The sequence below is a fragment of the Littorina saxatilis genome, linkage group LG13, assembly GCF_037325665.1.
Source record: "Littorina saxatilis isolate snail1 linkage group LG13, US_GU_Lsax_2.0, whole genome shotgun sequence".
NCBI classification, from domain to species: domain Eukaryota; kingdom Metazoa; phylum Mollusca; class Gastropoda; order Littorinimorpha; family Littorinidae; genus Littorina; species Littorina saxatilis.
In genome coordinates this window covers 34,857,175-34,882,011 of record NC_090257.1, presented here as the reverse complement: position 1 = coordinate 34,882,011, position 24,837 = coordinate 34,857,175, and the positions used below count along the sequence as shown (strand labels likewise).

The 24,837-nt window shown below is 41.0% G+C and overlaps 1 protein-coding gene and 1 long non-coding RNA gene across 2 annotated transcripts in view; one reads left to right on the top strand and one right to left on the bottom strand.

The window, feature by feature from the left end:
• Positions 1-24,837, top strand: part of LOC138945596 (uncharacterized) — a 290,703-nt gene that overhangs the window by 94,532 nt on the left and 171,334 nt on the right. The window lies entirely within an intron of this gene.
• On the bottom strand, positions 1,780-24,773 carry LOC138945582 (eukaryotic translation initiation factor 2A-like). Its single transcript, XM_070317025.1, has 18 exons — positions 24,704-24,773; positions 22,846-22,915; positions 22,352-22,426; positions 17,188-17,306; positions 16,389-16,488; positions 15,813-15,895; positions 14,202-14,302; positions 13,193-13,310; positions 12,194-12,304; positions 11,240-11,308; positions 10,378-10,479; positions 9,251-9,425; positions 7,065-7,228; positions 6,213-6,329; positions 5,135-5,196; positions 4,608-4,718; positions 3,389-3,454; positions 1,780-2,742 (listed from the first exon to the last, which is right to left on the bottom strand). The coding sequence occupies exons 1-18, from the start codon at positions 24,762-24,764 to the stop codon at positions 2,680-2,682; spliced, it is 1,767 nt and encodes a 588-aa protein (XP_070173126.1). The 5' UTR covers positions 24,765-24,773; the 3' UTR covers positions 1,780-2,679.

The window sequence follows — 24,837 nt, the reverse complement described above, 5'->3', positions numbered from 1 at the left end:
GTCGTCCGGATCCACTTTGCGATGTAGTTTTCAGCTTTTTAGCTGGAGGATAACTTTGCGATGCCATGCTTGTTGATCGACGCTTGATAGAATGTACCGGAAACCGGAAGTGATTTATAGGAAGTCAAGTGGAAAAAGAGTCTGAGTATGCGCAATGACAACGTTTGAGAGTCGTCTGCATGAAAGCGTCGATCGTTGTCTCTCAATCTCCATTGTTATCATTCATTTTAACTTTGCTGTAATTTTTTCTTTTCGCCGTATATTCTTCTTTTGCCCGTATAGATTTTCCTATACACCGTATTGGGTAAAAAATGCATTTTTCCCGTACAGCAATACGGCCAAACCGTATAGGTTGACACCTATGTCTACATGTACTGTGTTCTGCATGACTTTTTGCTTGCCAAGCTCTGAAGGGATTATTCCTCATATCATTTTTCCATGAGCATGCATAATCTTGCAGTGCATTCCTTCCTTTGTATTCTTTGGATACCACAATAGTTACGTACAGCTGCATAGTAGAATTTTGTGTTGTGTGTCATCTAAATTTTGCATAATTTTGTTTTTTCTTGTGTGTGAATTGTTTCAGGAACCACATAGGAGCTGTTACAATGTTAAGATCAGGCATAAAACAAGAAGTTGAGGTTTTGGAAACCTTCTGTGCTACTTTAAATAAGTTGAACCCAAATATAAACCGCAATAAAATCCCTCCGGACAAATACAGTATCTGAACTGAAAGTGAGCATCCATAAACTATTTCAACTCTTACTTAATTCCACCTACTGGAGTGACAGCACCTTCATCACATTACTTGACATTGTAATTCATTGACGTTGTACTACGTTGCAAGCCCCTGGAGCAATTTTTTGATTAGTGCTTTTGTGAACAAGAAACAATTGACAAGTGGCTCTATCCCATCTCCCCCCTTTCCCCGTCGCGATATAACCTTCGTGGTTGAAAACGACGTTAAACACCAAATAAAGAAAGAAAGATTCATTGACGCAAGCAGTTTTGGGTGGCAATATTCTAGCACATTTAGTTTACAAGTGTATACCATGTAATTTTGCAGATTTCGTTTTGTGTACAGTACTTTTTGTTGCACACATGTTTGCATACAGTAGCATTTGCATTTACAAAGGACTAGTTTGTGCAGTTATTTCTGTGAGGCATGTGCAATGATTTATTTACGACAATCTAGATTTCATGTTGTATAGAATGCTGTAATTGTGATATTTTCACCCCGAGTGCTGTTCTTTGTTTGCATACCAAGTTTTCATATGTTCAAATTACATTCAGACAGAATACAGCAAAACTTACTGCTTATTTGGCTGGTACCAACCAGAACTTGTACAATTTTATGTTTTGATAGTGTTGCTGGCTAGAATTCTTGTAGGAACATGCATATCACACAAACATAACAAATACTGGTGATATTTGAAATAAATGTTCATGTCTGCATCTGTGTTTGGTGTGTGTGTGTGTGTGTGTGTGTGTGTATGTGTGTGTGCGTGTGTGTGTGTGTGTGTGTGACTTGAATATACACAGTCATGATTAGATCGATCCAATTGTATTCATGCAATGATTGTATGAAAGCAGAACCAAGGCTATTTTGCAGAGGTTGAGTTCATATCGCATGCAAACTGCCACTTGAAGCATCAGAGGCTTCATGAGCCAATCCACTCCACTATGCAATTTGTCAAATACAGCCACTCCTATCTGGACCCCACCAAGTAGGACAGATACAAACAGTTTCGAACATAAAAAAAAAATACTTCTCACACATTTTCGCCCAAAAATAGTTTACTGAAATCAAGTGCAATCTGGAAACAGCAACAAATCCAAATAATCCGCATATTATCTACAAAAAAACAACAACCCAACTTTGGCAACATTTAAAACAGAAAATAGTGATGCAATCAACAGTTTATCTCACAATTTCTTTTCTAGCTATCTTCATATTCAACAGTGGTAACATTTAAAACAAAAAGAATGAATCTTGGTTAAATGTGTATCTCACCGTTTTTTCTCTCTCAGTATTGGTTACTTCACAGCTGACATATGTTCAGAACCATCCACATCTATTGCTCACAACTCTTTGCCACAGTCTTACATCAGTTTTACATTCAGTTGTGCAGTCAATCTCATGTTCCTGAGTTATCGCTTAAACAAAAAAGAAGAATGTTCTCACATTTATCACCTTAATTTTGGGTGATGAATCATAAATACAGGTTATGACGCAGCTGTTTTTATCACAAAGAACCAATGAAGCTACAACATAACTTCAAATTTATAGCGGTACTTGCGATGTGAGGCCCCTCAGACGAAAGGACACCTCCTGTGAAAGGACATCTGGAGTCCCTTTTGTCTATTATCTTGACCATGACAGGCCACCTGCAATATAGGGACACCTTTAACTGGTCACAAGGGTGTCCTTTCATCACAGGTACCACTGTATATCCTAAGTGGTTGAGAGAAGTGACACGCTGGACCAACTTTTCACCTACTTTTAGAACGGAACCAAAAATGCTTTTGACTTTAGCATGATACGGCAAAACAATGTTTCCTTCAACAGACAAACAGCCATGCAATCAAACACCATGATTAAGAAAACTGTGGGGCATGGAGGGATGAGGGAGAGGGGGGAGCAACTCCAATCAAACAAACACAGGTATGGTACAGCGGTCATCCTAACTCTAGATCCTCTAGCTCCTTCACCAAGTCGGCTTCTGTTTTCAGTTTGTCCAGCTGAAACAAAAGTGTATTGAACATGACTGAGAGTGAGAGAAGAGGATGAAGATGTAAAACTATACATCACCAGTAACGAACACACACAAACACAAAGACTCAACATACAGAAATTCTCCCCTAAAGATACATACAGAACTAAACACAATACACTAACATTTTTTCATTTCAAAGCTTTTGACTGAATGACTGATATGCTCAAGCCACTGGCATTGTTTTGAATCTTAGAAGGGCTGTGTTAACATGTAAAAAAAAAAGGTCTTCGGCCAATGATTGTACTAGTGAGTTACTTCCCTTGAACAGTTTCTCACAATTTCCTATTTAAGTTTGTTCGGCTTGTGAAAAAGATCAAAGGGCACAGGTAATGTATGCCTACGAGGGAGGCAATGGTTGGTAAGATGATGTACTTGTGACAGACATGTAATGATGTATACGCTTGCATGCACTCACACACACATCCTCTTTTTCTCTGGTTGGCGTGTTCGCCTGATGTCAAAGACTCCACAAGAACCAAATGACACAATATGAACACCAACAATACCTAAACGCATGATGCAAGCTGCCGAAGAATGAATTCAAGACCTCCACTTGAAAAATCTAGCATGATGGTGAAAATGTTGAACCATACAAAAATGTCAAACCATACCTGATTCTTTTCAAGCGTTTTTCCACTTTTTTGCTGCTCCTTTAGTTTATCAATCTGCTGTATTTTCTGTGAACAGACAAAAACATCAATTGGTTTGTGCATAGATTAAATTTGCTTAAAGAGTTCAAACAGATCTATACAAATAAGGATTCTTTCCCTTTTGTGATTTTTTGTAAAGAGAATTTGTCAACACGAAACTGATAAGCGCAAGTCCAGTTTTGTATAAAATTATAGTCTGGCTGACATCTTATAAAGGCTAGTGAATAATAATGATAAAACATTCTTTTATAGCGCTGTTCACCGCCAAATGGCAGTCTCATGGCGCTTTACATTGGAATTAAACTTCAACATTTTACATTTAAAAAGTTTCCTCGTAAGAAATAAAATACAAGCATTAATAACTTACATTTCATAGACAACGACCACTTATATAAGATAATCTAGAAAAATTGTTGCACACAGGATGGCATGACAAAACTATCACAGCAAACGCTCAAATGACTCCCCTTGGCAGTGCAGTGGTAAGGTGTGGTTTACTTTTGTAAGGCATTGTTTTAGACATAGCAGTCACCTTGAAATGTGAAAACTTCAATGTTCATTTTTTGAGTCACTTGAGAAAAAGTGACTCTATGTAATCGGTCAGTGTTAGTCTGTCCGTAGACACCACCTTAACGTTGGACTTTTCTCGGAAACTATCAAAGCGATCAGGCTCATATTTTGTTTAGTCGTGACCTCCAATGACCTCTACACTTTAACGATGGTTTCGTTGACCTTTGACCTTTTTCAAGGTCACAGGTCAGCGTCAAAGGAAAAATTAGACATTTTATATCTTTGACAAAGTTCATCGGATGTGATTGAAACTTTGTAGGATTATTCTTTACATCAAAGTATTTACATCTGTAGCCTTTTACGAACGTTATCAGAAAAACAAGGGAGATAACTAGCCTTTTCTGTTCGGCAACACACAACTTAACGTTGGGCTTTTCTCGGAAACTATAAAAGTGACCGGGCTCAAATTTTATGTGAACGTGACTCATTGTGTTGTGAATAGCAATTTCTTCCTGTCCATCTGATGCCTCATATAATATTCAGAACTGCGAAAGTGACTCGATCGAGCGTTTGCTCTTCTTGTTTAGACAGACGGACGGATGCATGGCCCTCCCAACAGACAGAAACTGCTCATTAAACTGCTCATTACTATGACTCAATAATTGCTTACCTTTCTGAGGTTTCTGATCTTCTTGTCCTTTTCTGGGTCACCTGTGGAGGGGGCAGCAGCAGCTGACTGATCATTCTCTGGGGCTGGTTCACCTCTATCCCCTTGTGTTCCCTTCACAGCGCAATGTTATTGATTATAATATCTTCACTTTATTCTGCATGCATGAACCTATGCACACACACACACACACACACACACATACGCTGGCAAACAAGGTTTCATGCATCTATTCACTAACACTAATATATTTTGTTTAACACACACACACACACACATGTGCATGCACGCATGTACACACAAACCTGGTTTAGTCTTTTGCTTCCTTGTGTATTGGATCATGTTTTTGTTGCTATTTTGTGTGCACACACACACACACACACACACACACACACACACACACACACACACACACACACACACACACACACACACATAAATCAGGATGTCTTTTGCTTCCATGTGTATTAGGTCATGTTGTTTTTGGTTTTTTTTACACACACACACACACACACACACAAAGCACTTACATCTTCAGTTGCCTTCGCTTTCTTGGCATCTCTCTTCTTCTTGTTTTTGCTGGCAGGTTTATCTGTTGACACAATTTCATACAAAATGTTAGACAGAACAAAAGACATAGAAGAGGTGGAAGTCACTCATTGTTGAACAAAAGTCAAAGGTTTAAGGTTATACATGTATTCTGTTTGGTAAGTGATCCAGCATGTATGTCTATTTGTCAGGAGAAAGGAAAAGTAAGAACGTGAGTGAAGTGTGTGTATTTGCATATATGGCAGAGTTTGTACGTGTGTGTGTGTATGTGTGTGTGTGTGTGTGTGTGTGTTTTGATGGCTCTGTGTGTGTGTGTGTGTGTGTGTGTGTGTTTTGATGGCTGTGTGTGTGTGTGTGTGTGTGTTTTGATGGCTGTGTGTGTGTGTGTGTGTGTGTGTGTGTGTTTTGATGGCTGTGTGTGTGTGTGTGTGTTTTGATGGCTGTGTGTGTGTGTGTGTGTGTGTGTGTGTGTGTGTGTGTGTGTGTGTGTGTGTGTGTGTGTGTGTGTGTTTTGATGGCTCTCAGTTTCTACCTGCCTCACTGGCCAGTAAAGCCAAGAGCATACTACAGTCCAACCTGCCCTGGCAACCACCTCTCCATGACGACCACCTTACCATTACCACCACCCTGAAGAAATTTGAATGAGGTTATTTCCTGTATAATTCACCTTTCCATGACGACTACCTGTTTATAAGGACCCCTTTTACTTGGTCCCTTGGGAGGTGGTTATAACCAGGTTCCACTGTAGTGTGAGCAGGGATGGCCAAATTGTCCGCCGGATCGCCAGGGGTGAGTAAAAAATCCGCCGGGCTAGTAGAAACTGCCTGGCAACCCGCCCGGCTGACCAGTGAACATTCTGGTCCAAATGCAACACTTCTGGTTGTAGTATTGAGTTTCAAAGCCATATAAACACTGCAAATGCAGCAACTGTGGTATGTACCGGGCCATCACCATTTCTGGCGGGCTAGTTACTGTCTTGAAGTTACTCGCCCGGTTGGCGAGTTAAACTGTGAGATTTGGCCATCACTGACATGATGAGAAAAGACACCCTATTCTCACCTGCTGTCGCCTGAGCCTGCTGTCTGATGTTAGAGGCAGGTTCATACTCATGTAGCTTGGCTGCCGGGGTGTAGTCCGTGCCCCTGGCCTGAGGTGGGCGGTACGCTTCCGTTTTCTCTGCAAAACAACAACAAACATTAGGAATTACAAGAAATGTACTGGAGTCGACTGGAGTTATTTCCCTTCCCCAGCAGTCAAGTGGACAAACAAAAGAACCTTTTTCAAAAACTGGATTTCTGGCATAGAACCGGAAAGGTCTAAGTCCTGTGATCAGACTAAAAGTTGTTAAAATTTCAGTTGAAAATGTAATTATTTTACTTTGTTAATTTCTCTGTGATGTATATTTGCCAAAATAAATTTCTGTAAGACATTGCCAACATTCAACGTTTGTCCAGACAAACATATTATACTGAAGTTTCTTTGTCAAAAGTTAACTTGCACTTGTCATAGAAAGGATTCTGAAAAAGTGAAGGAGGACAGTAAAACATAAAGTGAAAGGAGGAAATCGGGGAGATAGGTACTGTGTGGACGAAGTTAACCATCTCAAAAAGGGGTACACAGTCTGCACATCACATCACACTGACTTACAAATAATGTTCACTTCTGAATCGCCCCAAATTCTCACAACAGCTTATAGGGATCTACAGCAATATGCACGTACATTGTAGTTGTACATGCAAAAAGGGAAATGGGGGGAGGGGGACTTACTGTTTTCAGGGGAGGCAATGCCAGGCTCGGCAGGCTTGTAGCGAACAGGGAAATGGGGGGAGGGGGACTTACTGTTTTCAGGGGAGGCAATGCCAGGCTCGGCAGGCTTGTAGCGAACAGGGAAATGGGGGGAGGGGGACTTACTGTTTTCAGGGGAGGCAATGCCAGACTCGGCAGGCTTGTAGCGGACAGGCTTTTCCTTGAAGGTGCCTGCAGGCACGGGCCGCCACTTCACCTCCCATAGTTCGTGGCCGTCAGGGGTGGGTTCGTGTGCCAGCAGGCTGCCTGTGTAGTGCCACAGCTTGTAGCTACAAACACATCATAGCATTCAAATAAAAAGAAAACACACCAGTAACCAGGTTAGGTACGTTTATGTCTATAATCAATATTTCGGCACGTTACTGCCTTCTTCGGGATGATAAGCTTATGGAAAGAACTCATAGCATTCCTAAGAGTCATTTATACTTAAAACCTCAGCTACATTCTGAGTTGACACAGAACAAGAAATATATGTTGCGCAAAAAAAAGTCATGTATCACAGACAATTTTTATCATTATGGGAAGACTTTTATAGTTTTAACCTGTTCGCTGCTAGAAAATATTTGCATACCAAGCATCTATATATATATATACGACTAGTGTCTGTGTGTCTGTCTGTGTGTCTGTGCGCGATGCACGGCCAAAGTTCTCGATGGATCTGCTTCAAATTTGGTGGGCATATTCAGGTACACCCGGGACACAACCTGGTCGATGAGATATTTCAACACGTGCTCTCAGCGCGCAGCGCTGAACCGATTTTGTTTTTTGTGCTGAACCGATTTTGTTTTTTTTGTCTGGATCCACTACCAGTAACTCTTCCTTATCTTCTCCAGTGTTTTTAGCCGCGATTATCTCAACTTCTTCCCGGCGCAGCCGTACCCGGCGAAGCGGGTATTCATCTAGTTACCTATATTTTCCCGAATTGACAAATTACAGTGTGCCCTTGATGTATGTGTAAGTTACACCTCCGTCCATCCATGGTATCGCGTGGTATTTCGTAGAAACAGGGTCAATGAATATGAAGACGTCACTCGAGGCTCTGCCAGAGTGACGTCATCATATTTATTCACCCTGTCGAGACGAATTACCACGTGATACCATGGATGAATCGGAAGTGTAACGTATATATGGCATGACCCATCAAAGCATACTTTTGCTCTGAAATGTTTTCAAAATGTCCAGATTATTTATAACGTTACAATCTTCATCACAAGACAGGTACTATATAGTGTGTTTGTTGTCTGCTACGAATCTAGCCCTGGTGGTTGACACGGAGTGTATAGAAGCTTCAATCGTACCTTCCTTAACCCCTTCACTGCCCACCCCGTACTAGGTACGTGGTCATTTTTGGTTTGCTGTACGCCCATAACCGTACCTAGTACGGGGGATTTGCGTCAGCAACATTTCAGGACATTTCTGAAAACTAAATGGGAGGTAACCACTGTCCAAGTTCTTGTATGGGGTTCTAAACACAGTTCTTTACCATTGACCGTTCGGATAAGTTAGTACCACGTGTTGAAAACTTTGTTAGACGTGTAGAACCATAGATAGAATTCACAATGGCGGCCGAAAGTCGGACCTCAACTCGTAGACCTGTTTTGAAGCAATACAGTGTTCTGGAAGCTCTACAAGAAGTGATTTATGGATTACCACACAGAAGAATACTTTTATGGGCTGTAATGTGAGTACCTGATGTTTGACACCAGTTTTAGCAGTGTTTTGTGTGGTTTTACGTGCTGCAATGTGTGTGTGTAAGTCCGGAAACTGTAATTTTTGACAAAAATGGTCATTATATCAATTTTTACTATAACAATCACAAACAAAGTCCAATGATCATGTCATCACATAATAGCCAAGGGTATAAGCAAAACACATGCCAAAGATCTAAGAGATATCTCAATAAATGATCGAGCAGTGAACAGATTAGTGAACCTACCGAAGAAAGCGAAATTTTGCCCTGGCACACAGCAATACCAAAATGCTGTTATACTGTGGCAGTGAAGGGGTTAACCGGAATAAATGCTCAATCCACTGTCATTTTGCCATTGAACATCGTTTCTTCTTTTCACTTTTTTGTTAACATTGTAACGGCATCCCAACAGAGTGTTTTAGCTGTTTCAACACACGGGTTTAGCTGCCACTGTTGAGTGGCTTGTTCCGCTTTACTGCCATTTAGCCAGAATGTCAGCTGCCGTCCTACAGGCACGAAAGGGTTAAAGATTAAGCCATTCAGTGCCCCCACCTCGCCCAAACTTTGTCAAAACTGTTACCAAGCAGAAAAAAACACTGACCAGTTTCCCACACGGAGTCGTGGGGAGACAGTTGCAGTCAGAAAATGCTCTCCATCTGGTGACCAGTAGAAGGTGGTCGTGTCCGAGGCCTTGAACTTGGAGATTTCCTTCTTCTGCTTCAGGTCCCAGAATTCAACATGGCCTGCCAGATTGCCGAATCCCGCCAAACACAAGAGTTAAGCCGTCAAGGAGCGTACATAAAAGGAGTCATGACGGTGACTTTTGTACGCGCCACAGGAGTGGATGTCTCAAGAAGCAAAAAGGAAGAAGAAGAAGACGACGTAGGATAAGGATAAGATAAGCTAAGACTTCATATATTCCTGTGAGGTTACCCTCATGAACATTCAGACTGCTTTCTCACTGGGGAAAGCGAGCTGCCATACTGTACGGCGCTACCCATTCTTTCTTCTTTTTCCTGCATGCATGTATTCATGTTTTCAAGCCCTGAGAGTTTCGCTGTGAACTTGGGTTCTTTATCGTGCGCATGCATGCCCACGCAGGTAATCGGCCACTGAGAAGAGTTTGCACAAAGTTAACTCTGGGAAATAAATCCCTCTCCTTCTTCTTCTTCTTCTGCGTTCGTGGGCTGAAACTCCCACGTACACTCGTGTTTTTTGCACGAGTGGAATTTTACGTGTATGACCGTTTTTTACCCCGCCATTTAGGCAGCCATATGCCGTTTTCGGAGGAAGCATGCTGGGTATTTTCGTGTTTCTATAACCCACCGAACTCTGACATGGATTACAGGATCTTTTTCGTGCGCACTTGGTCTTGTGCTTGCGTGTACACACGGGGGTGTTCGGACACCGAGGAGAGTCTGCACACAAAGTTGACTCTGAGAAATAAATCTCTCGCCGAACGTGGGGACGAACTCACGCTGACAGCGGCCAACTGGATACAAATCCAACGCGCTACAGACTGAGCTACATCCCCGCCCAAATCCCTCTCCAAAACAAGGGATCGAACCCCCACCCAGAAGAAGAAGGTGTCATCAACAGTTACTACTCTTCAACTTCAACAAAGCAAACTGAAATTTGGTAACTCCCGAGTTAGACTAAAGGAGTATTGTTTGTGATGATCAGCTATGATCTAAAACAATTTCAGCAATAATTCAGAGCAAAGGATATTGTTTCCCTGAGGATTGTAGAAGCAGTGGTTGCGAGGCCCGGTGCCGAAGTCAAACACGGGCTCACACTTCAAGTTGAACAGCGTGGATTTGGACGGCATGTCTAGTCCACTGTGTCAAGGAAACATGGTCTGGGTACAAAGCAAGCCATTATATTTTAGGGGCTGCAAGGTGCAACTATTTTACTCCAATCTGAACCCTGCCTGTTACTGAATTATCTTTTACAAAATCACACACATACTGTCACACACACGCACTCACACACACGCACTCGCACACATACATATATCCTTGCTTCTATCTCACATTTATGTGTCTTCTCAGAGATGCTGTTCAAAGTGCACTTCCCACCCCCATCCAGCCCTGTGTTCCATGAGCAGTCCCTTTGAACTGCCATTTCCTGTGGTGAAAGCCAGGGTTGACATGGGGTCAGCTTAAGGCCGCATCGCACTGTCCACACCACTAAGCTACATCTAGACTAAACTCAATGACCCGGGCCTAATTTTGATATTGAACTTCACATCCTACGTAATAAACCTAGAAAGACACTACCTTGTTAACTGAGAGATAGGTAGATATACACACACACTTGTGGCTGATGATGGCTCTGCATCCTTGACAAAACTCAGTACAGTAGTACCTCTGTTGTAGGACCCCCCAAAATCTAAACAAATTAGTCTGAACAAAGAGGAAGTCATAAAACGGAGGTAAATTCACTGAAACAATGAAGAGAATGTCCAAGAAAATTAGGTCTTAATATAGAGGGAGTCTTAAAATGGAGAATCTTTCAACAAAGGTTTTACTGTACTAAATAGAGAGAAACCCGGTAATCATGGCAGAAGCTGAGTAGACAAAAAGGATACATCCATAGAGAACACAAAACTCGTTGTTCTTCGGACTCCATTCAATGCTGTAGATGGGGCCTTTCTTGTCTGAAACACACGTTTTAACATAATTTGTGAGTAAAATAAACCACACACTCATGAATCTAACTTAAAAATCATTAAAAAGAACAACATTATGCGCATCATTAAAGGGTGACAAAAACAGTTATACAGACATCACAAAGTCAACGTTCGTTGAAGAATCTAAGTGGACTGAATTGTACCACCGTCATGTGCAAAACGCATGCACAATGACTGATGCGTACGTTAAAGATCCAACCTTCTACCTTTAACTGTATAACGCCTTGTGTTAATAGGCTTTAAAGTAGCCTGAGAACTAAACAGAGAATAAAGTCGATGATGAATCGGTCTCGCGTGACCCCCTGGTTTGTTTGTTTGTTTGTTTGTTTGTTTGCTTAACGCCCAGCCGACCACGAAGGGCCATATCAGGGCGGTGCTGCTTTGACATATAACGTGCGCCACACACAAGACAGAAGTCGCAGCACAGGCTTCATGTCTCACCCAGTCACATTATTCTGACACCGGACCAACCAGTCCTAGCACTAACCCCATAATGCCAGACGCCAGGCGGAGCAGCCACTAGATTGCCAATTTTAAAGTCTTAGGTATGACCCAGCCGGGGTTCGAACCCACGACCTCCCGATCATGGGGCGGACGCCTTACCACTAGGCCAACCGTGCCGGCTGTGACCCCCTGGGTTCTCGAGACAAAAAAAACAATGTTAAAGATCCAGAGTAAAATACACAATTACATACACAATCCTAAAGGCGGTCTTTAATAGAGTCCCAAGTCGACTTCGCGAAGTCTTTTTACTGAAAACTCAGTGCTAAAGCACAGGCTTTAGGACAATTTCTTTCTCCATGTCCACGCCCAAGCCAAACCAGAAGCCTCGCTGTGAGGCAGGGTACACACCTAGAGGAACAAGGCAGCTGTCGCCAGTGGTGCTAACGTAGTGCAGACATTGGTCGCCGTAGTAGGAACTGTCAGAACTTTCTGTCGACGTCAGAATCACCAGACTTGTACCTGAAATACAGCAATGACATTACAGCCACCGTGCCGACTCAAAATAGCCCTTTCTTTTACGAGGAATTTGAACAGTATAAGCTAACAAGATTTCAAAATACAGGGGTGGGACTCTCTTGCGATGAAAAAAAAGAGGAAATCCCTTTTTTCTAGCGGGGTTCAGGGGCATGCTCCCCCGTTTTTTTCTAAATGGTACATTAAAATCTGTGCAATCTGGTGCATTCTGAGACTAAAATTCAACTCGTTTGGATCAGGTAAAAAAGACATTCTCCTTACCCCCTCACCCCCCCCCCCCCCTTCACTTCTCTCCATATCATTCAGTCAACAAGTTATAGATACTGTGATGAAATGGGACGCGGAAAAATAGATTACTCCAGCGGAATTCGTAAGTTGTGTCCGCGGAAATCCGCGGATTCGTCCCATCCCTGAAAATAAGCCAACAAATGTAGACACATCACCTGCACTTTCTGGGGGCCTGAGTACCTTGGATCAAAGACTTATCTACTATAAACACACAACACTACAGAGAGAATGGTTATACTCTCTCCCAAACTTATCTGTTTAAAACATTTGATGCTATTGCTACAGAGAGAATGGTTATACTCTCTCCCAAACTTATCTGTTTAAAACATTTGATGCTATTGCTACAGTGAAAATGTTCACATACCATCCCAAACTGATCTGCTAAAAAAACTCAACACTACTGAGAGAATGGTCATACATTCTCCCAAATTTATTTGCTACAAAATCCGATGCTCTACAATCGTCACACACTCTCCCAAACTTATCTGCTAAAACATTTGATGCTACTGTCACAGAGAGAACGATCACATACCATCCTAAATTGATCTGCTACTAACACTCAACACTGAGAGAAATATCACATACCTGTTTTGTTCCAGTACATGTTCACGCGGTCTGCCTTGTAGAAACTTTTGTTGGCAACAGCAGCAGCAGGCCCTCCAAAGTTAGGGTACTGGTAAACACGCACGTAGGATGGCTGTCCCTGAAATCAACACACTTCAAAGTAAATGCACAGAAATTCTGTTAACTGTTGCAAAATGTGTGTGTGTGTGTGTACATGCCTGTGTGTGTATATGCCTGTGTGTGTGAGTGTGTGTGTGTGTGTCTGTGACTGTGTGTGTGTGTGCGTGTGTGTCTGTGACTGTGTGTGTGACTGTGTATGTGTGTCTGTGTGTCTGTGACTGTGTATGTGTGTCTGTGTGCCTGTGACTGTGTATGTGTGTCTGTGACTGTGTATGTGTGTCTGTGACTGTGTATGTTACTGTGTTTGAGTGTGCGTGTGTGTCTGTGACTGTGTGTGTGAGTGTGTGTGTGTCTGTGACTGTGTGTGTGTGTGTGCATGTGACTGTCTGTGACTGTGTGTGTGTCTGTGACTGTGTGTGAGTGTGTGTATCTGTGTGTCTGTGACTGTGTGTGTGTGTGTGTCTGTGACTGTCTGTGACTGTGCGTGTGTGTCTGTGACTGTGTGTGTGTCTGTGACTGTGATTGAGTGTGCGTGTGTGTCTGTGACTGTGTGTGTGAGTGTGTGTGTGTCTGTGACTGTGTGTGTGTGTCTGTGACTGTGACTGTGACTGTGTGTGTGTCTGTGACTGTGAGTGTGTGTGTGTGTCTGTGACTGTGTGTGTGTGTGACTGTGACTGTGACTGTGTGTGTGTGTGTGTCTGTGACTGTGACTGTGTGTGTGTCTGTGACTGTGACTGTGTGTGTGTGTGTGACTGTGACTGTGTGTGTGTGTGTGGACATGCCTGTGTGCCTGCATGTGAGTGTGAGTGTGCATGATTGTGAAAGTGTGCATCTGTAAAAGGAAAGTTGTACAAGGCTGTCTGAAAACTCTACATTTCTCTATCCATGCTGACACACAAAATGACTGTACCTTGGACCCAGCTACGTAGGCACTGATCATGTACGGCGCCGGTCCCTGAGCCATGCTGAACGAAACCACCTTCTGAAGATGGAGCTTCTGCTCAATGGTTTCTGAAACAAACAGCATTACAGTCAAACTTCTGTCAATGGTTTCTGAAACAAACAGCATTACAGTCAAACTTCTGTCAATGGTTTCTGAAACAAACAGCATTACAGTCAAACTTCTGTCAATGGTTTCTGAAACAAACAGCATTACAGTCAAACTTCTGTCAATGGTTTTTGAAACAAACAGCATTACAGTCAAACTTCTGTCAATGGTTTCTGAAACAAACAGCATTACAGTCAAACTTCTGTCAATGGTTTCTGAAACAAACAGCATTACAGTCAAACTTCTGTCAATGGTTTCTGAAACAAACAGCATTACAGTCAAACTTCTGTCAATGGTTTTTGAAACAAACAGCATTACAGTCAAACTTCTGTCAATGGTTTCTGAAAAAAATGGCATTACAGTCGAACCTCTGTTTTGACCTCCAAAAATCAAATCCAGGCCTTTAAAATAAAGGATGGAATCGTAAAACAGGTAAACTTAAAGACTTAATGAAGAGAACATCTTTCAAGTTAAACACAAAACAGGTCTTGAGATGGATGGAGGATGTTAAAACAGAGTATTTACTGCATAGAATGACGTCTTTTGTTTGAATAACATTAAGTAAAGCTGTCAACTTCTGGTTGTGATCTTTGAAGACCTGCTGATCCTAACCAATCAAATCAATGTGCTTAATGCAGAAAGTGTCTATGCTGAGTGGATTCTTCAACACACACCACCATGTTCTTTCTTTCTTTATTTGGTGTTTAACGTCGTTTTCAACCACGAAGGTTATATCGCGACGGGGAAAGGGGGGGAGATGGGATAGAGCCACTTGTCAATTGTTTCTTGTTCACAAAAGCACTAATCAAAAATTTGCTCCAGGGGCTTGCAACGTAGTACAATAGCATTACAGTCAAACCTTACTGGGAGAATGCAAGTTTCCAGTACAAAGGACTTAACATTTCTTACATACTGCTTGACTAAAATCTTTACAAACATTGACTATATTCTATACAAGAAACACTTAACAAGGGTAAAAGAATAAACAGAATCTGTTAGTCGCCTCTTACGACATGCTGGGGAGCATCGGGTAAATTCTTCCCCCTAACCCGCGGGGGGTGCAGACTGCAATGATTGATATACAATTTAGTGTAAGAAAAGCATGATATTAACCAGTAGTGATATTAACCAGTAGTGATATTAACCAGTAGTGATATTAACCAGTAGTGATATTAACCAGTAGTGATATTAACCAGTAGTGATATTAACCAGTAGTGATATATGTAAGCATCCTTGACTGTACGTACAGTGGTACCTGCGATGAAAGGACACCCTTTGGACCAGCAAAAAGTGTCCCGAAGTTACAGGTGACCTTTCATGACAGGTCTACTTTGGTCAAAGTGATAGACAAAGGGACAAGAGGTGTCCAGTCTTCAGAGGTATCCTCTCATCAGAGGGGCCTCACATTGCAGGTACCTTTGTAGTTTAAACAAATTGGTGATGGAAAGGTTAGCAGAAACAAAGGTACTATACCAAAATTGTTGTTTTCAAAAAACTGCAGCTCATTGTTGACGGTACGACCACAGACAACTTCATCACAACTCCATTGAGGCTCCCTGTACAAACATACAGAAAAATTGAATTGAAATTTTGAAAAAACAAAGGAACAAGCAAACAACACATACAGCGGATTCTATAAAGCAATGACTTTTTATTTTTAGCACTGCAGTGTTTTTATTTGTTATTCATCTTCTTTTTCTGTCAATGTCAAGCATTCTGCTCCCAGCCTTTTCATACCACTGCCACTGTTTGCAAATTCATAAGACAAACACCCATCACAGGCTTCAGGCAGACAGGTAAGATAAGGTAAGGTCATTGCATCAAGTCCTGTGAGGTGCCTTATACCCAGGAACTCTCATGAAAAATTTCAGGAAGATCGGTCCAGTAGTTTACTCTGAATCGCTCTACACACACACACACACCACGACCCTCATCTCGATTCCCCCCTCTATGTTAAAACATTTAGTCAAAACTTGACTAAATGTAAAAATGAACTGTCTGTGTACATTGTCTACGGAGAAGTAAACGATTGAGAATACAGCCTCTCACCAATTGATTTGCTTTTTCTGGATAAAGGATCTTCTCACAGCCCCCGACGCCACGTCCCAGAGAATCAGGTTCGGTTCTCCCCCCTTCCCATCGCGATCCGCTGCAAACATAAACGTGTAAACATAAACACTGGCACACACAGACTTTGACTTGAGAAAAAACAACGAAAGAAAACAAAAACATGTGTTTGAAACACACTGGACACCTAAACCCCTCCACCACCTCTGAAAACCTACCTCAGACCCAAATTGAAGACCACTAGGTCTAGTGTTCAGACAGTTGTAGATTTACCTCCGTATTAATGTGCTAAGGCCAAACAAAAAAATAGGTGTGGTTAAGGTAACATAGCCCCAAAAAATAGGGTAGGAAGGTAGGCAATCCCTTTTTTTTCTTTTTTTTTCTCCTAATGTGTAAAAATTAAACCTACTTGACAGGGAAATAAGTGTGCGACTCGAGCGCTTTCGCTTTCATTGCGTTTTCTGCACTCGTTTTCTTGGGTTTTTTTGACAAATGTAATAAAAAGTTATAGGGTCGGCCCCTAAAAATAGGGTAGGTCGGGTTACCGTAACCACACCTATTTTTTTTTTAGGCCTAAGCTAGCATGAGAGCATGAACATGTACAAAATCTTACAGCATGACACCCCCCCCCCCCCCCCCCCCCCCAAACACATTTTGACACAATGGTGAAAAATCATGCAGGATCTTAAGAATAACCTCTGAAGCTTTGAAAATGATGAAAATACTGACCCCTCTTGCCCACTACGATATATATGTATGATGCAGCATAAGTCTGCCTTACTGTAGTAAGCCCCCCACGTGGCAAGCACGGTGCCCTTGGGTGAGAACCTCATGTCAGCAACCCTCGTCTGTTGGAGCTGTTGCCGTACGGTGTGCGTCTCTGCATCCATGATGTAAACACTGAGGGAGACAAAGAGCAGGCAGTTGTTGGGTGGCTGGCTGGCTGGCTTTTGTGATACATGTACTTTGTAAACATTACACACAGTCTCTCAGCTCTATCATTCTCTCTTTCTTCTTCTTCTTCTTCGTTCATGGGCTTAGACTCCCACGTTCACTCATGTTTTTAGCACGAGTGGATTTTTACGTGTATGACTGTTTTTACCCCGCCATTCAGGCAGCATACACCGATTTCGGGAGAGGCATGCTGGGTATTTTCGTGTTTCTATAACCCACCGAACTCTGACATGGATTACAGGATCTTTTCCGTGCGCACTTGGTCTTGTGCTTGCGTGTACACACAAAGGAGGTTAAGTCACTAGCAGGTCTGCACATAAGTTGACCTGGGAGATCGGAAAAATCTCCACTCTTAACCCACCAGGCGGCAGCGACCGGGATTCGAACTCACGACCTCCCGATTAGGAAGCCGACGTCTTACCACCACGCCACTGCACCCGTCCTTCTCTCTTTCAATAACAATTGTTTAAAATGATCAATACAGTACATAATGAGAATCATGAGGGCACTCTTTTTAAGGGCAGACCGGGTAGGCAAAATGAGTTATTTTTGGTCTCATACACCTTTTTGGGGTTGTTGCATTTTTCACACCTTTGAACATCCTGGAATGCATTCAATAATCTGCTTTTGTCATTTTAGACATGTATTCATGTAAATAAAACCATTTTCAAACCGATGTTTTGTTGTTTTTGTCTGTGTTTTATCAAAAAAATCGAAAAAATGGTCAACTTTGGATACTCCGTGCTGGTAAATGTGCGCACATGACATGACCCTTCGCTGTTCAAACTGTGTGGAAATTTCCGTTCTTCAAGATGACGTCATCACCGTTGGGGAATTTCCGTTGACATAGGCACAAAGAGAGAGAATCCGTTCCAACCGAAACCCCGGAATTAATATATGCAAATATATGTAGGTCAAAGGCATTTGGCGCAAGCGCAGTAGACAACTTATCAGTCCCCCGGTGTCAACAAATCCATGACGTTTTCACCGATTCAGCAGCATTTTTCAAAGTTTTGAGCTGCGGAGAACAACCCTAACATTGGAAATGTTCGGCATAGTGGCAAGAAATATCAGAGAAAGATGAACCAGCAGCAGCGAACAGTAGAAGGAAGTAACAACACTCCGAAATGAACCAACATGATCGTATTTGAGCAGACGACATTCTAAGATTCTTGACTCGACGAGGTGGGTTTTGCTTCTTTCTCTTTTCGATCTTGTTTGTTTGACAACGTGATTTATTGCACATCGTTATGTTGTTGTTGTTGTAAGAATGTGTTAGGGTTTGCAGGTAAATGATAAACAGTTTGTGTCTGAAGTATTTTGCGGGTTTCTTGATCCAATTTACTGACCATGCCGCCGCCGCACACCCCCCCCCCCCCCCCCCTCCCTCCCTCGATCATCTCTGTGATATCGTCTTCACAACCCCTATTTTATTGTTCTTCGCTGGCCAGTCCTTGAGAGCTTACTATGGTGTAACATGTCATCAGTATTCTTTGTCTGGGGTCAAACTGAGAAGCAGCATCTGAGCGATGTACGACTGACACAGTTTCTGTTTCTGGTCATTGACCGTAGGAAAATAAGTACCCAACTAGAGAGCGTTCTCTAATTCTTAAGGATTAGTTTACACCAGCATGGCTGACCAACCTATCATTGACAGCAATATTGTTGTCAAATCTTTTCCATTAACTAAGGAATAAAAAAATAGATCCAATTTACTTCACCAAAGAAAAAAAAAGAGTTAAACTAAAGGACTGGGGATGCAACTCATGAATCAAAAGCATAAAGATCACCTGCAAACAGTGCTAGGTTTAGGAAATCTGAAAATGTATACACACACACAGAACACACACACACACACACACACAAAACAGACAACAGACAACAGACAAGAAACAAGCAAATACATAGCAAGTGTGATGAAATAAATTAATTTTAAAAGAAAAATATGAAAAGAAAGAAAGAAAGAAAGAAAATAATTCAGCTAGTTTCAGTATTAGTTCCTGTGTGTATGTGATTGTGTGGTTACTCAAATCCCATAGTAAACTTGACATGTACATTTTGTGATAGGGGCCAATTAATGAATGTCTTTTGTGTGTGTGTGTGTGTGTGTTCGTCAACCGACATATGTGGGTACGAGCCGCTGAGGTGGTTGTAAGAAAACCCGCCTGGTTCAGTGGTTGGGGGCTGATTGGGATTTCTGATTTACCAGCCTAGCCAAAAAGTTGAGGTACACCCCATGTAACATGGTCATTTGCAAAATAAAGTACAAGCACTTGTTGACGTTTATATTGAGTCTTAAAATTTGCAGCTTATTACAAACAAAAACCATGGACAGTTGTATCAAATATTAAATCAGTGTTTGTGTATTTATTAGGTTGGAGCAAGGGGAGAGCCAGTCCTCCTGTGGTGGCAGCGAGGAGAAAGATTGACCTGATGGAAAAGTTTGCTAAACCGGAACTACCCTCTTCCACAGCAGAAACATCAGCTTTGCCATCTTCTGACCAACCATAAGAAGATACAGATACTTTGCCATCTTCTGACCCATCACAAGCAGATATGGATACTGGTACTGTGCAACGTCACTCCGCTGACATGTGTTGGGCTTTTGTCAACATTGATCAGCTCAATCTATTGCTGAAAGGTTTATATCCTGTACTGAATGCTTGTCTGATAGCAGTCTGATTATGAAAGAAGGTGATGCATCAGCCCAAGGATTTGCACAGGCCCTGCATCTGGAGTGCATATATATGAGTGTCCATTCAAGTCTGCAGTTGTTTACTCTTCTCCCGGTGTTTGCAACGCTTCGGGTGGTAAAGTTGCATTTTAAATAATCCGCGTATGACCAAGTTGGTACATGGAAAGGGACATTCAGCTTTACAGAAATTTGCTGCAGTGTTAGGATTGAGCACAGAAATACTGTAATTAAAATGTTGCAACTTTTGAATGGCTTGATAGCTTTGTTCCATTTGTGTATATATAATTATGTAATGTTGTTGATGATTTGTGAAGCATCATTTCTATGCAATGGAATAAGAAATCAGTGCATCCGTTGGGTTTTTATGAGTCTGACAGTTTGGTTCTGATCAATATTTTCATATCAGCACAAACACAGATAATTGACTTTTTTAATGTTTTCATATAATTTTTTTTTAAATCAAAAAAATCTGATAATTTGATTATCAAATCATTTCCCCTTCATAGTTAAAGTGTTATTCTGGTTAAAAAAACCACCCCATTAATTCAAGCTCTACTGTGGTACTAGTTTACAGGGGTACTAGTGAGACTCTTTTACATGGTGTTTTCTCTACATGTAATTTGAGACAAAATGTGGTAATTAAAATGTTGTAACTTTTGAATGGCAAGATGGATTTGTTCCAATTTTGTATATGTTGTTTATGATTTGTGAAGCACCATTTCTGTGCATGGAATAAGAATACAGTGGATTCCTTGTGTTTTTATGAGTCCGACAGTTTCGTTTTGATTCATATCTGCACTAACATAGATGAGTTTTCAAATGATTTTTTAAAAAAAGTCTGGATAATTTGATCGTCAAATCATTTCCCCATCATAGTAACGTGGTTATTCTTATAAAAACATATCAATTCAGGCTGCACTGTGCTACTAGTTTGAGGTACTGGTTGGAATCTTTCAAATGCTGTTTTCTCTGAATGTAATTTTCAGACAAACATCTGTAATTAAAATGTTGCAACTTTTGAATGGCTTGATGGATTTGTTTCATTTTTGTTTATGTTGTTTATGATTTGTAAAGCGTCAGTTTTGTGTATGGAATAAGAGTTAAGTGCATTGGTTGGGTTTTTATGAGTCTGACAGTTTGGTTCTGATTCATGTTTTCATATCGGTACAAACAAAGATGGCTGTTTTCATATGATGTATATAAAAAAAATCCTGATAATTTGATTGTCAAATCCTTTTCCCTACATAGTAAAGTGGTCATTCTGATAAAATCATATGAATTCAGGGTGCACTGTGCTACTGGTTTTTTATGTACTGGTTCAAATCTTTAAAATGCTGTTTTCTCTGAATGTAATTTTCAGACAAAACGCTACAATTAAAATGTTGCAACTTTTGAAAGGCTTGATGGATTTGTTCAGTTTTTGTATATGTTGTTTATGAGTTGTACAGCATCAGTTCTGTGTATGGAATAAGAGTTCAGTGCATTGGTTGGGTTTTTATGAGTCTGACAGTTAGGATTTCATGTATTTTTCTTATCAAAACTGAACCGGTAACTGAAAATGCTAAATTAAAATAATATATTGCTTAGAAATGCTTTTCGATACACAGAATTATTAAACACACACATATTGCTGCAAAGAAGAAAAATTGGATCAAAACATGCACTGGTTCACAAACTGCAACATTTTAAAAAAAGCACATTTTATAACGTTTTTCTCACATTTTGGTGAATAAAACCCCCAAAAATTGCTTTTCACTCAAAATTTAAAATGGTTTCCCTTAATTAGGTTATTCTGCTTGCAAAAATCAAACAAGCAGCAAGCTGTTTCCAAAATAAAAAAAAAAAGTGCTTGCCTACCCTGTCCCCCCTTAAATAGTGACATGTCTTCTGATTGACTTACGACATGTACATCATCGCTCGCTGTTTATAACAGTTAACACACACACAAAACAGTGTGTTGAGAAAGTGGATGAGTCAAAACGAACATCTTTCACTGCTGAAACAGTTATCTTTTCAGCAAATGTTAGAACAGTCTACAACATCTAGTTCTAGCCACTTGAGTTAGCCCTCTAGTTTTCATATCTCCTGATTTTATAAACAGAGTTTATAGTCAGAAAATGCAAATAAATTAATGAGTGAGCATTTTTTCTGAGTACTGCGCGTAAAGGAAACACTGGTTTACAAAGTCAGCCAAAGTATACAAATAAATTATATGTGTACAATGCTTTAGAGCCCTGAGTGCAACTTTTCTTTGCCAAGGACACGGAGAGAGAACATTTCTGAATGATTTACCAACCTGTCTGCTGTGGCCCATGCAAACAAGGATCCATCAAAACTGTAGGCCATTGTCTTGCATGTCTTGCTCTCATCGCTGAAACACAAATTAGATCCTAGTAAAAGTGCTAAAACATGTACAATATACAAGCGGCTTTGAACTAATGAAAGAGAGGAGGAAGAAATACCCTCATGCAAACAGTTCTGTGTGCACACATCATGCCTACCGGTCTGTGTGCACAATCAAGGTACCTATGTAAATTATAGCCTTCAGTAATTACAAAAGCCTGAAAAGGACATCTAGCTGTCATTCTTTGCAGGAAGCAACTGCAAACTACCATGAGCGTTCAACTTCCACACAAAAATTGACCAAATCAATCACACATCTTCTGAGCTATAAAGGCCAAAGTAAGCAAACAAACACACAAATTAAAGGATGGGAAGTGTTCAAGTGAGTCCAAAATCATTTCAAGACAAACTACAAGACTAAAAATAGGAATGCACACAGGTAATTACCATCTGTGTATGGGTGTGGGATCATGTCCTGGAGCCCCATTGACAAGCCATATGCCCTCCGAGCCCCGAACTGAAAAAAATTAACATTATATCAGTGAATAACATTATCATCAACAAAATAACATCAAAAAAGAATACAAGTAATAAAGAATTTGAATAATAATAATGATAATAATTGTCAGTAAGTACTAGTGTCACACATGATCAAACGAAAGCATATCATTGGATAGAGCTAGTGCACTTAATCTTTTACTTTTAGCGCATTCCATGATTGCGCGAAATCTGTTAGCGCATTCCAGGATTGCGCTTATAGTAATACACTCTATTTGTATTAATGCGCCTGTGCCACTTCTTTCGATTTGAGAAGAATCGTCTCAACCTTCATTTTAGTGACATACTATGATATAGCTTATCGTCTGCACATTACCAAATGATGCTTGAACCTAAAATTCCCTGCGGCTAACATTTTCAAGCTAGACCAGCATTTGAAAGTCGACTGATTCGATTGACTCTGTCCTACGTAGCGGACAACATGGAACACGACAGCATCAGTTCAGTCATTGAGTCAATGAAAGTTTTTTCGCAGGCAACAACTATGGGCATAGAAAACGTGTGGAGAGTTCAGTACTTAGTACCACTACTGGCCTCCCCGATGAGTGCAAATACAACATGAGAAATAACCTGCAACATTTATTTGTGAAAATGAGCCAAGCTGAACCATAAACAGGCCTGTCCATTTCACCTCAGGGTACGTCACCCAGTAATTTGCATGGGAGGCGTTCATTTTGTGGGATCAGCGGATCCTCTGGTACATGTTTTGCTACCAATAATTCATTGAATATAAATAAAGTAGGTTATATATATACATTACATTAAAATCCCCATTAGTTTAAAGTTACTGGACCTGGTGCATGGAGCCCCTAGGGATTTCAGTCATGCCTTGCAGGCAGCTCATATCTGTTTGAAAAAATACCAAGTTTCATTGACTTTCATTCACGGAGTCAAAAATTGCAAATTCTTTATGAATTAATTTTGGACTTCCACCGGGCAAGTCTTAGTCGCCCTTGGCCAGGCTCATGTGCACATCAAGTCCCGCACGTGAACCAATTACGTCAAAAGCCTACGTGGAAGTCTATTAATTTACTTTTAGTCTCGGCGAGAAAGAAAATTCTTTCTGTTTTCAGTACTTTACGTCAAGACATTGTGTGTGATGACGTGAGTATATTGTAAAATTGTATGTGGATCCATATTGGCATACCGCACACAGCCTAAATTTAGCCACAGAACGTGTTCACGGGAAATGTTAATTACTTGGTAATAGATGCGAACTGACAAACCGCATCAAGTTTTGTTTGGCTGGCAACACTTAAGGTATGTGTAGGCATCTGTGAGATAGTTGTGGGAAGCTCCTAGCTGTTTATAATCTGAGACAAAACGACAAATCTTTACTCTCCATGCTGTGAGTGTGACTTTAGCCATTTACTATTTAGGGACTGCCACTTAGGGACTGCATCTTATAAGTTTAAACTTAAATCAAATGCTTATATATGCAGGTGGTGAGCAGACACGGAGAAGTTTAAAAAAAGGGTATTTCCCCCAAGTGATGTTATATGCAGCAAAAAATGACCCCCTCCCAAAAAGAAATGGGGGGGGGAGGGGGGGAAGGAGGACGAGTGATCTTTTAGTGTTAGTGTTTACACTGACAATAAGTGATGTGTCATATACGCTCTTGTTGTTATTAGCTCAAAAATGTTCGGCGAAGATAACCAATGGATGTTATCGTGCAAGTCATACAGCAATTCTTAATACTGTTTATAGGCACAGGGAAAGCCATCAAAATATTCGGACTGATACACACGTGCAATGGAGGTCGCCATATTGTCATCTGAAATCTCGCGTGAGTCTACGTCATTATTCATTGAAAAATATAGTTCCTAGGATAATTATGATTTCTGATTAGTTGAAGTTAAATCAAGTTTGAAAAAAGACGTT

What these genes read in the sequence shown, in the direction of transcription:
- LOC138945582 (XM_070317025.1), bottom strand. Translation starts at nt 24,764, where the DNA reads ATGAATAATGACGTAGACTCACGCGAGATTTCAGATGACAATATGGCG. An exon ending in CAGCTGCCTTGTTCCTCTAG is followed by an intron (nt 11,309 to 12,193) that starts GTGTGTACCCTG and finishes CGTGTGTTTCAG; the next exon opens with ACAAGAAAGGCCCCATCTAC. An exon ending in GTTTTGTGTTCTCTATGGAT is followed by an intron (nt 10,480 to 11,239) that starts GTATCCTTTTTG and finishes ACAGTGGACTAG; the next exon opens with ACATGCCGTCCAAATCCACG.